At 37.9% G+C, this 12,556-nt stretch overlaps 1 protein-coding gene across 2 annotated transcripts; it reads left to right on the plus strand.

Moving 5' to 3' along the window:
• The first annotated feature begins 403 nt into the window (after positions 1 to 403).
• LOC109067437 (programmed cell death 6-interacting protein-like) lies at positions 404 to 11,773 on the plus strand. 2 transcript variants are annotated; one of them, XM_019084374.2, is made up of 18 exons: positions 404 to 701; positions 2,727 to 2,775; positions 2,937 to 3,006; positions 4,210 to 4,337; positions 4,422 to 4,575; positions 4,653 to 4,753; positions 5,207 to 5,338; positions 5,462 to 5,684; positions 5,771 to 5,894; positions 6,141 to 6,318; positions 7,365 to 7,476; positions 7,702 to 7,871; positions 8,360 to 8,608; positions 8,877 to 9,011; positions 9,112 to 9,206; positions 9,299 to 9,419; positions 9,501 to 9,700; positions 11,025 to 11,773. In XM_019084374.2, exons 1-18 carry the CDS (start codon positions 496 to 498, stop codon positions 11,197 to 11,199), a joined length of 2,622 nt encoding a protein of 873 aa, XP_018939919.1. In that variant the 5' UTR covers positions 404 to 495; the 3' UTR covers positions 11,200 to 11,773. The 2 variants fall into 2 exon arrangements, with proteins under 2 accessions (XP_018939919.1, XP_018939920.1); XM_019084375.2 differs by having other exon boundaries at positions 5,222 to 5,338.
• Positions 11,774 to 12,556: the final 783 nt, after the last annotated feature.

Genomic DNA, 12,556 nt, shown 5'->3' on the forward strand with positions numbered 1-12,556 from the left:
CCTGCCCTGTTTTCCCCTATATTTAAAGTCCTGATTAACGTATATTAAATTATGGATCAAACGGGGGATTTTTTTTCTCACTTCCTGAAACCATTGTCAAATTGCCAATGGTTTGTTCAAAAAAAAAAAAAAACTCCTTAGTGATTTACTTACTGTACACTAAGAAAAGTTCTATTTTTTTCACTTTACACCAATATTCCACATAAACCAATCCACCACAAAAATTAATACTATCATAAAAAAAAATAAATACAGTTCTACATAATCCTCCTGCGCGGGAACATGGAAATAAAACGCATGTTAGGGATTTACATGGAAGGAATTGATTCATCATTTTAGCGCGATTATACCCGCGAGCGCAGAATGCGCATGCGTTACTTTGACAGTACAACTGACGTGATGACGCTCGTCAGCGAACCAGGAAGTGCTGTGCCTTTGTTTTTGTCCGTCTACAGTCTTCTCACTCTCCACTAGAACTGTTTCCCGCGGGCCCAAATGGCGACGTTTATTTCTGTCCCGTTGAAGAAGTCCTCAGAGGTCGACTTAGTGAAACCGTTGTCGAAATTTGTCACGGCCACGTATCCTCCCGGTGAGGAGCAGACGGAGTATCTCCGTGCGGTGGAAGAGCTCAATAAGCTGCGTAAAAGTGCACTTGGGAGGCCGCTGGACAAGCACGAGAGCTCGCTGGAGATCCTGCTGCGGTGAGAGCCTCACAACTCGATTACGAAGTTTCAATGGGTGTTTATTTCTGCTGCCTGTTCAATATCGACAGCTCTGTGTCGTGGATTGTTACTTAATCTGTGTGATTTAATAAAGTGTTATTATTTCTAACATAAAATTATTTTTTGTAAGTGGGTAGCAAAAGATGTCCAAAGCACAGGAAGCTAGCAAAATTAATCCGTTTTTATGTCGCAAACATGCGACAACATGTCTCTATTATATGAAGGCTTGATACGGTCAGTTAACAGAAGTAGTTTCGTCGAGAGTTTAGATTATGTTATGAGTTTCTTAACTGTTTTTATTTGCTTCAGAGAAATATAAATGTGAACTGGAGGGGCTGCTCGTGCTGGTTACCCTGTTTGTCTCTTAAATGAGTGTATTGACGTCTTCAATTTGTATACTTTATTGTTTTACTGCACATGTGTGTTTAGGGCGATATGTAATGTACGTCATTATATTTGGGAAGTTGACATCCTGTGGTTTGACATGCTACACGTCATCTAAAATTATATATATATATATATATATATATATAAAATGTGTACTCGTATTGAAAGGCTACAAAGAATATTTGTACTTTTAAAATTCATTCGTCACACCCTATGACCATTTAAAATAATTAGTTAACCCACAAAATGGTGATTAAAATGGGTGAGAAAACATAACGCGTTGACAAGTTCCAACATCTAAATTATACATTTATGCATTCACAAATTTTATCCTAAACTTTTCTAGTTGAATAAAAAAGTCCATGAACGCGCTGCGCGTCAACACCCAATTATCATACGTCATCCGGCTTCCTGGTTTTGCCTGACTCAGGTGTGTCGTTTAGATTAACCTCTTTAAACATTCACTATAGACTAATAATACGTCGTTCAACGCAAATGACGGAAATAAATAAGAAAATGTGTTCTGAGTTGTTTATATTATATTCGCTGAGTATTGTATTCGCAATTTGGTCAGTTACCGTCGACCTAGTTTTCACGTGATTCCATTACGTCATGTATTTGAAGTGGCGTGGGTGGATACAGATGTAAGTGACGTATACGTTTTATTTTTGGAAGAATTTATAACTGAGCTACATGCTTTAATACTTTTATCTATAAGCCAGCAGCTGATCCTTTGCTTTGAAAGTGTTGAGGAAATGGCTGGTTAATTTGTTAAACAAAATCAGATTTGCTGCATCATGCTTTCAGTACTTCATTTGTCCCCTTTTATATATCCATTGTTTTGGTCATTACTGACATGTTTATTGTATATTGATCGTGAAATTGTTAGAGTTGATCATGTAATTTAGTTTCCCTTCTATGATACCATTAGACTAACATTATTACATCATTTTAATATTGAGAAAAATTAACAAAGCTGTGTATTTTATTTCTACTTATGACTTTTGAATTTCATATGAAGGATTAGGCCTTATTTCCCCAGTCAGAGGTTACATTCTGCATTTCATTTGTGGTTTATTGTAGTTGAGTTAATGTAGCGACTGGGGCTTGCGCCATCTGGAGAGTGAATGAGAAGTGTGTTGCTATAGGAATAAGCTTTTTGTGTGCTGCTTTGTGGACATGCTTAATGGTCAAGATGAATGGCCTGCTTTGTAGCTCCTAGTTAGACTGGTGTTTGGTTTGTATGACGAAGAGTCCCTTGGGCAACACCCATCAGCGGTATTCCCTCTCGAGTCTATACAGTCATGTTCTTTTTATAGTGCAGAGAGGAAAGAAATATCAGATATCAAACATATGGAGCAGAGATGTGGGGAAATGCTCTTCTTTCCTTCCAGGAAGGAAATGTTTTTGTGTCATTACTATAGCTAACTCTGTAACCGTGAGGTTGAGTAACTTTAGTAACGGTACTTGTGTTCAGACTGACAGTCACATGAGAATGCTGTCATGGCTAAATTGTTTGTCATTACGGTTTATGTTCCATCTAAAGAAACTAAGTTGTTTTTCCTCACACTTTCCATTTTAACAGCTTTTCTCATTGTTTTTCTCTCCCCCCTTTAGATATTATGATCAGCTCTGTGCAATTGAACCCAAATTTCCTTTTCCAGAGGTAACCTATATAAATTCTCTGGTCACAGTTTAACATCAACCCATTCACTTGTTTTAATGACAGTAATTGTTTATAATAGTACAGAGTAATTTAGGCATATTAATAAGTGTCTGTAAATAATACATAACCGTTTTTTTTTTTGTTTGTTTGTTTGTTTTCAGTTATGTCTGACATTTACATGGAAAGATGCTTTTGATAAAGGATCTCTTTTTGGAGGCTCAGTCAAACTTGGTGAGTTTACATAATTTTAAAAGAAGATCAGCATATGTCAATACAAACATTTAAGTTATTTAGGTGGCAGATGCTTTATTGCAGATCGTTTTATGTAAAGGATGTATGCATCAATAAATATTATATCTCATATATATATGAACTCATTAGAAATAGAGCCGGGCACCTAATCCAGTAAAAAGGAAAGGCAGCACATCTTGTTGTTAACTAAGAAACTTACACCCTGAAACATTTTTATAAAAAATTGTTTCACTTTCATTTTTAATGATTCCTCATGAAGTTTAACATGGTGAATGGTGAACAATTACATTTTACAAAAGTGAGTTCAGAACTTCAGAAGTGTATGTTAGATGATTTTGTCTTTTATGACTAGTCCCATGATTGTCTTGAATGTTCCAGAAAGCACTAGAATATTACAGAATGTTACAGAAACTTCTAGAATGTTCCCATCCTTGCGAAAGCAAAATATCTAAGTGCAATAAAACTAAGTGCAAAAATTAAATACAATACTAATGCAAAAACATATTTAAAAAAATAAATAAGTTCTACAATTTACCTGACCTTAATATGTACCTAAGTATTGATGCTGGATGAAAATAAATACTACAATAATAATTAGCACCACAGAATTACAGAAGAACCATTAAAAAAATAAGTGAAACTATTTTTTGTTACATTGTTTTTTCTGTTGCACATAAATAACGTAATCTCCAGTACTTCCATTACTTACTCACATGGCTCATTACATACTTTATTACTGAATACACCCACACTCCTACATAAATTTATAAACTCTTCAAATCTTCAAATTATAATGTATTTAAATCCTGATTTCATTTACTTTGTTGGTACTTAAATGTGTTTTGAACTGTATCATGTTTACAAACACATGATAAATACCTTTTATGTCTTTTTTAAATTAAGATTTAATGATAAAAAATAGCAAAGTTACTTGTTCATATGTATGGATAAAGTACTAAATACTTTATGGTGTTATTAGTAAAATGCTTTGACAAAGGAAGTTAATTTATATAGCGCATTTTACACACAGATGTTTCATAGTGCTTTGCTTATGCAATATATAAAAGTCAATTAATTTAAAAAAAGTCTTATCATAGAAAGAATTAAAAGAATGGGGAAAAAAAGGACATAAATTGAAAAAGTGTTTAATCCATTATGTGTTTCATACTGTTTGTGTTTCAGCATTGGCAAGTGTGGGCTATGAGAAGACGTGTGTGTTGTTTAATGTGGGCGCGCTGGCCAGTCAGATTGCCTCTGAGCAGAATCTCGACAATGACGAGGGACTGAAGACCGCCGCCAAGTTCTACCAGGTTTGATTTTGACCTTAAGCCCTTCAACAACACAGACAATTGAGAGAAATAAAAATGTTTCAAGCATTTCCTGTCTCTAACCAGCTGGCGAGTGGTGCATTTGCTCATATAAAGGATACAGTGCTTTCTGCACTGAATAGAGAGCCCACCATGGACATCTCCCCCGAGACAGTGGGCACGCTCAGTCAGATCATGCTCAGCCAGGCACAGGAGGTCTTCGTTCTCAAAGCCACTGCTGGTGCGTCTGTGTTTATGTTTGTGCATGTTTTGCTTGTAGTTGACATAGTTTTAAATGTCTAATGTTACATCTCACAGATAAGATGAAGGACGCCATTGTCGCAAAACTTGCCAACCAGGCGGCAGATTACTACGGTGATGCTTTTAAGCAATGTCAATACAAAGAGAATCTGCCTAAGGTATGTGCAGCTTCCAGTACATATGGCAGACACGTTAGTGGTGAAGTTGATCCACTAGGGGTCACTGTGCAATCAAACTAGACACTGTTAAACATTAGGCAAAGATCAACACATACTGCATGCAGCAATCAATGTGAGTGTGTCTGTATACATGCATGTAGAGATTTAAGTTTCCTTGACTTCCATATGACTGCTAGTCACCCCTCATACACAGACACACACTCTCACAGCCTCCAGCCTTTGTTTCTTCTCCTATTGATCTGTGAGTGAACGCTGCATGAGCGTTGTGAGAGAATTTGGTTGGGGTTCGCTGAAGATGCGTGCTGATTTGCTGTTCTGTTTTCTCTTCCTGCGCCCTGTGCTGTGTGTCTGTGCTCGTTTGTGGTTGCCTGTGGTGTTGGTTCGTGGTTGCCGTGGCGTTTGTGATTGCTGTGGTTGCCTCTCCCTGGTCAGTATTTTTATTTCCAGGAAGTGCTTCCTGTCCTCGCTGCCAAGCACTGTATGATGCAGGCCACCGCAGAGCTGCGCCAGTCAGCCTTGGCCAATCAGAAGAAAAAATTTGGAGAGGAGATCGCACGGCTGCAGGTGTGTTTGTCTGTGTGTGACAGACTGTTTATTTTTGGCTGGCCGGTTGCTTGTTTTATTTATTCAGGTTTGAGCTTCATTAATAGGATGCTGACGTTCAGGCTTCTCATGTGTGTCTTGCAGCACGCCACGGAGCTGGTGAAGACCGCGGCTTCTCGTTACGATGAGTATGTTAACGTAAAGGATCTGTCAGATAAGATCAACCGCGCCCTCACAGCTGCAAAGAAAGACAATGACTTCATTTACCATGACCGTGTGCCAGAGGTTAAAGACCTGGAGCCCATTGGCAAAGCATCTCTGGTCAAAGCAACTGCAGTTCAGACACCACTCAGCCAGAAGTACTCAGGTCAGAATGACATTCCCATTGTTTTGTTGTTGTTATGGGAAAACAATTCCGTTAATTGCATTATTTGCTGTTTTGTTTGTGTTTAGATCTGTTTGAGAAGATGGTGCCGATGGCAGTGCAGCAGTCAGTGAGTGCAGCCAATTCCAGGAAGGCTGACACGGTTAACAGACTGATTGGCAGCATGAGGGAAGCAACAAATCTCTGCAACGGGTCAGTGTTGGTGCATATATTTGCTCTTACATGGGTCCATTTAAACTCCATTAAATGTCCATACATGTATAATGAGAACATTTACTGCTTTTATTTTAATTGTTTTAAGGCATCAATCCCAGATGTGATAATACACACAATGCTTTTAAACCTTGATATGCTGTCTAAATGATCAATTTTATCAGTATTTTGGGTAGATAAATGAGGTTTTGTGGTGGTGACTGTTTGGTCATTGCTGATTGGTAGGGTGTTGGCATCTTTGAACCTACCGGCCGCACTAGAAGATCTGTCAGGAGAAGCAGTTCCTCAGTCCATCCTCGAGAAGAGCCGTGCTGTTGTTCAGCAGGGTGGCCTACAGAGCATTGAACAGCTCATTAAAGATCTCCCTGAACTACTGCAGAGGAACCGTGAGATCCTGGATGAGGTGATGTTCACCTTCTGTTTTATGCCATTTTATAAAGATCCAAATGTCTGAGATCACTAGTAATAATGCATCTGTTTTTGCATATTTCGAATTTAATAGACATTATTCATCCCAATTAATACTATGAATATGGCAATTTCAGTGTGAAAGATGCAAAGAGCCTCTTAGACTTCAATGGAAGAAAAACTCTAACCATCTGTACAAAGGAGATCACATCACATGATCATTTATATCAAGAGTCTTCAACAGGGAGTCGGGGACCCCTAGGGGCTCCGCCAGTTAATGTTTGATCACAAATAATTTTTTGCTACAAAAATAAAAAAATGTGTAAACAACATCCCAAAGTCAATTTTAAATGAAAGCACCCTTAAAAAATATTTGTATCAATATATTTATTTTTAAATTCCATTCTAATTATTAGTAAAAGTAATGCCTTGATCATAATCTTATGTGTCTCACTGTACATTGCTATTCTTGTTAAGTTGGAGACACTGCTTACTTTATTAGAAAACCCTCACTTAATTCACATACTCAGTGATTTGATTTTTAATTGTTTGTCTCACAGTAAAATACAAATGTAAAATTTTAGTAAACGTATAGCTGAAATTCAGGTAAATGTAAATGCCCATCTGACTAGAAAAATGTAAATATATGACTGCAAATCCGTCAAAAACAACTGCAAACAACTAATGAATTGTGATTTTTATCTCAACAAGTTTTTTTTTTTAGGAAGCATAAATCTCAATTTTAACAATAGAAAGTAATATACAGGCATTGATGCATGTGCAGCAACAATAATGTGCATAGTTCTGATCTACTGTCTAAACATAATATACATATGTAACATAATATAATTTATTCTTAATCATAACATGGTTAGTTTCTATTAATATTGAAGGCTGTATGCTTAATATGTAGCTCTGCATGACACATTTTGTTTCTGGGGTCCCTGCTCCATGTCTCTGTCGCCTAAGGGGTCTGACTGTATGTACTCGCACTTCATGCCAATTAGTATCATGAACAAAAGTTGTGTTTTGTTCTTACAGTCCTTTAAGATGTTAGATGATGAGGAAGCAACAGACAATGAACTCCGAGCCAAATTCAATCAGCGCTGGAACAGAACTCCCTCTGGAGATCTGTATAAACCACTCAGAGCAGGTACATACACACTTCCACCTGCCATTTATGCATTTAGCAGATGCTTTTATGTAATGAGACTTGCAGTGCATTCTAGGTAAACACATTATCAGTTTGTGTGTTTTCCCTGCTTATGACTTTATGTTGCTAGTGTCACGCTCTACCAGTTGAGCTACCGGAACCAAACTTGAGGATCACTTTGCTTATAATGGTTTACCCTCTCTCTCTCTCTGTTTCTGCATGCAGAGGGAAATAATTTTCGCAATGTACTGGACAAGGCAGTGCAGGCTGATCAGGTGGTGAAAGAGCGTTACACTGCACATTGTGAGATGATTGCTTTGCTCTGCAAGCCAGAGAATGAGCTCAGTGCCGCCATACCGTCTGCCAACCCTGCCAAGACTCTGCAGGGCAGTGAGGTGAGAGTGTTAACTAAAACTATCAAAAATTGGTAATGAAAAAAAAATTAGATTAACAAATATTTTAAATGTATATAAATATTAGATGAAAACACTTAAAGTAAATGAAAATTTGAAATGTTGCCTTGGGAACTAACTGAAATATTAATAAGTTGAAGTACTAAAATTACTAACTGAAATAAAAATGTGTTTAAAATTTATCAAATGTATTTAAAATATTTAGAAATATTAAAAAAAAACTAATAAAATGATAAAATCACTAAACAGAATTACTAATACTTAAACTAAAATTAAAATATAAAAATAAATAAATATTTTATATATTAAATAGCTAATTCAAAATATTAATAAAAACTACAATAGTATTTAAATAATACTAAATTAACACTGGATGAGATATACATACATGTTGACCCAGTTATTTCACAGGCTAACCCTGACCAAACCCTCATGCTATCCTTCAGTCTGGGCTTGTCGTCTTATTGCAGGTGGTAAACGTGCTGAGAGCGCAGCTGGCACAACTGGATGAGGTGAAGAGGGAACGGGAAGTTCTGGAGGGAGAGGTGAAGTCTGTGACCTTTGATATGACGACAAAGTTCCTTACTGCACTGGCTCAAGATGGCGCCATTAACGAAGAGGCTCTGACCGCCAGTGAGCTGGAGACACGTTACGGCTCTCACACACAACGTGTTCAGCAGAATCTACGCAGACAGGAGGAACTGCTGTCACAGATTCAGGTGCACACAAAAACTCATGCATGAGCAACATTTTACCCAGTATTTTAGCAAAAGAGTTACTAGGTGATAGTGGCTGTATTCTAATCAGATTTTATCAGATCAAGATTTAAGGCATAAAAACAGCCCTGCAAATCCTCAGTTATTAAATTGGATCTACCTGTCAGCTTAAATTTAAATAATTCTTTAACATGTTACATAATTGTTGCACTGCTTAACACAACAAAGGTAATGTTTTTCATTTTAAAAATGACCTTTCTTCTTGTCTCAGGTTTCTCACCAGGAGTTTTCAGCACTCAAGCAGTCCAACTCTGAGGCTAATAACAGAGAGGAGGTCTTGAAGAAACTCGCCTCAGCCCATGATAGCTACATAGAGATCAGCTCCAATACTAAAGAGGGCACTAAAGTAACTAACTCATGCACTAATATTAGTTCTGCACACATGCACAATCCATAAGATCTCACTCAGTGTCTCATTCTCTCTCCTTTTTTTCCTCTTCTTACAGTTCTACAATGATCTGACAGAAATCCTGTTAAAGTTTCAAAATAAGTGCAGCGACATTGTCTTTGCTCGCAAGACTGAGAGGGATGAACTGCTCAAGTATGTAATTCAGTAGTGTGCACACATCAACAAATCATAATGGTTTCAGATGACTGTGATTGCCTTATATTCTGCGACTGTTTGATTGACAGGGAGCTGCAGCAGAGCATTGCTCGTGAGCCGAGCGCTCCTTCATTCAACGTCCCATCATACCAGTCCAACACTCCTGCACCTGCCCCAGGAGGCCCGACCCCTGCGCCCAGGACAGTGTTTGTGAGTTTCCAGACTGATGAGTTCTAAAGATAAAGTCCTTGACTGTAGGAAATAGTCTTATTTTTTTTATTTCTGTTCCAGACCCAGCAGCAGCCTCAGGCTAAGCCCCAGCCGCCAGCGAGACCACCACCCCCTAACATCACTCCTCAGGCGGCCAGTACTTCTGCTCCAATCAGTACTCCAGTGCCTCCCGGCAGCACTAATCCACCACCTGTTGCGCCACCCACTGGCCCCTCACAGGCTCAAGGACCACCCTACCCAACTTATCAAGGCTACCCAGGGTAAATAAAGACCTTTACAAGTACCTATGTCCTAAAGCTTTATGTATGCGACAGTCCATAGCTCTATTCTAAAATCTAGTGAGCTAGTTGCCAAAAGGTGGGCAGCTGCCTTCTAAGATACCTTCTTCTGGCCAAAATCTAAGGCTGCATCCAAATATGCATATTTTTCCTGTGCAGATATAGTAGGCAAGAAATGGTATGTGGAAAGAGTAGTATGCCCAGATAACCATCCCTTAATCCCACTTTTTGTGGAAGAAGTGCAATGCCAGAATACACTCATCCAAGGCAAATGTTGATTGTAAATGTATTTCAATTTTTTTTTTTTTACCAAGTATAAGTATATCATTCTTAAATAGAATGAATTCCATTTCTACAAAATACTGTAATTAATTACAGTTCTATATCTTGGTTCTCAAACTTGGATTCTTCTGCCAGTGAAGATGGAACTCAAAAACAGGTTATGGTTATTAAATTAATCTGATGCAGAATCATTCAGAGCAGCCAGAATCGTTTCACCTGAATTCCTATTCCTACAATACCAAAGTCTAATTGTAAGTCTCCCTTGCACTTTGCATGATGAATGCTATTTGTGTTCTGCACAGAATTGCTGCCAAAGTAGAGCGTTACAAATCAGCCTCTTAAGAGGGTCCAGTTCAAAATACAGGCTAAAACGGTTTTCTTTTTTTTTTCATGCACCGGTCGGTTTTAATATTTTGGACTATTTTCCTTTCATACCATGTATGAACATTTAAAACATCCAAGATACACAATTAATTGTTTATTTTTGAGTACCTTTATCTGTTTGCATTTGTAGATTTAAATTACAATATCTTCAAAGGTTGAGCCAGAAATTTCCAATTCAGTAGCACTTACACCAAACTTTCCAGTTTTATCTAAACTTTCAACTATATTCTGATGGTTTTTCAAGGGGGTTTTGTTCATCTGATTTATTTTATTCCCATAAACATGGTGTTTTTCCTGACTGTTCACAGGATTTTCTGCTTTATGGAGTGATAAAAGAGAGACCAAAAATTCTGTCTGTAAAAATCTTAATGTCTAATATGTCAACAGAATTAAACAAATTTTGAATCTGGTTTTATCCAATATTCAGTTTTTTGTTCTGGAAATGTATGCATGTTAGTGCATATTTAATTAGATAATGCATCATTTGTTTATTTAAACAAAACTTCAGGAAACATATAATATGAACAGTTATCTGAATGTACCATGATTAGTCAACTGGGTAAATATGTTGATCTCAGTTAAAATGTTTACCCAATTTAACCATAAAATGTAATTTTGTTATTTTGCCCCTCTCTTTTAGGTATTACCAGATGCCAGTGACCTATAACCCCTATGCATATGGGCAGTTTAATATGCCCTACATGCCCTATCAAGCCCAGGGGCAGGCTGGATACCCCGGAGGCCCTCCTGCACAGCAGCCCTACCCCTATCCTCAACAACCACCACAGCAACAGCCCTACTACCCCCAACAGTAGAGCTCACCTCTTGCTACTACAGCCACACTCATTCCTGTAAACTAGCACTCCTCTTACTGCACTTACCTATTAACAATCTTGCACTCACACTCGCTCTCTACTTAACATCTGGCTTCATCTGGGCGGAGTTTAGAACACGGGCCCCGTCCCCTCTTTGCGGGTGGACTTTAGGCCAAGGTTCACAAAGCAGGTGTGCTCGTCGAGGGAAGATCTGATCTCTGTTTCTCTCTATCTGTCTCTCTCTCTCTCTCTCTTTCTTACCCTCTAGCCCAAAGTGAAGCTGCTGGCTGCCTGCCACTGCTTATATCTTATTTTTGTAATGAATACTGACATATAATCTAATGCAAGAGCTGTTGATTTCTTACCTTGATGATGATTTAATCGCTGGAAGAAAGACCGTGGTTCTATCTTACTGTAACCCTAGTTGTACCATTATACCTCCTTCTGTTGAGTCTACAATCATCACTTCGGGAAAAAGAAGAGTTATACAGCTTAGAGAATGGATTTGTCACTAAAATAATTCATTTTTGAGTTTCTATTGTTTCCATGTTATTAAAACATCTATGATATTAAAGTGGGTCCTTTTATTCCCTTTCTATACGTTGTACTTTTAGCCTGTGGGCGTACTTTCAGCATTTTTGGTCATTGTCAATGAATCTCCACAATGTTTTGTGTTCATCCAGTGCCAAATCCAACAGCTGAGAAGATTGAGTTCAGATTAATAGGCTGGGATATGAACGTGGTTGCGAGTCTGAATGTCAGCGCACATGAATTCAAGTGTGTTTGTTCGATAATTATTCCCATGCTATTTTTGTCTTGAAAGAGCCATGCTGAAACGACTGTCTCCATGGATACAGATGGAAGAGGACGGGGTTCTTTTTTTTTTCTCATGTGGATAGATGAGTGTTTATCGAGGTATCAGAGTGTTTTGATTATGTAGGGATGTTTTATTTAGGCCATAACACAAACTCTGTTCACACACTTGAGCTGTGCATTGTTGTTTTGACAAGTGTCATTTGCATTCAACAATGAATTTTAGGATAATGACGTAACTTCATTGTCACCTTATTAACTGCAAAAGCATATTGTGGTGCACATTGAGTGTGTAAAAGAGAATACATGACTGTAACTACAGTCAAGACCTTTATGAGCCTCATACACATATTAGATAATGTAATTAAAGCCATTGGCGTCATGCCTCCTCAGCTGTTGGCTCTTACTGACAAGCATTCAAATGCCCTTCACTTCCGGAAATAGATTTGCATCACAATCTAGCTTGATAATAGGGCTGGGATTAGATAGATCTGATTTGCTTCAATTTCAAAAGCTTCGGAATTTTGATCTGATTCAAACCCTT

Source organism: Cyprinus carpio, chromosome A19, assembly GCF_018340385.1.
Source record: "Cyprinus carpio isolate SPL01 chromosome A19, ASM1834038v1, whole genome shotgun sequence".
Taxonomy (NCBI): Eukaryota; Metazoa; Chordata; class Actinopteri; order Cypriniformes; family Cyprinidae; genus Cyprinus; species Cyprinus carpio.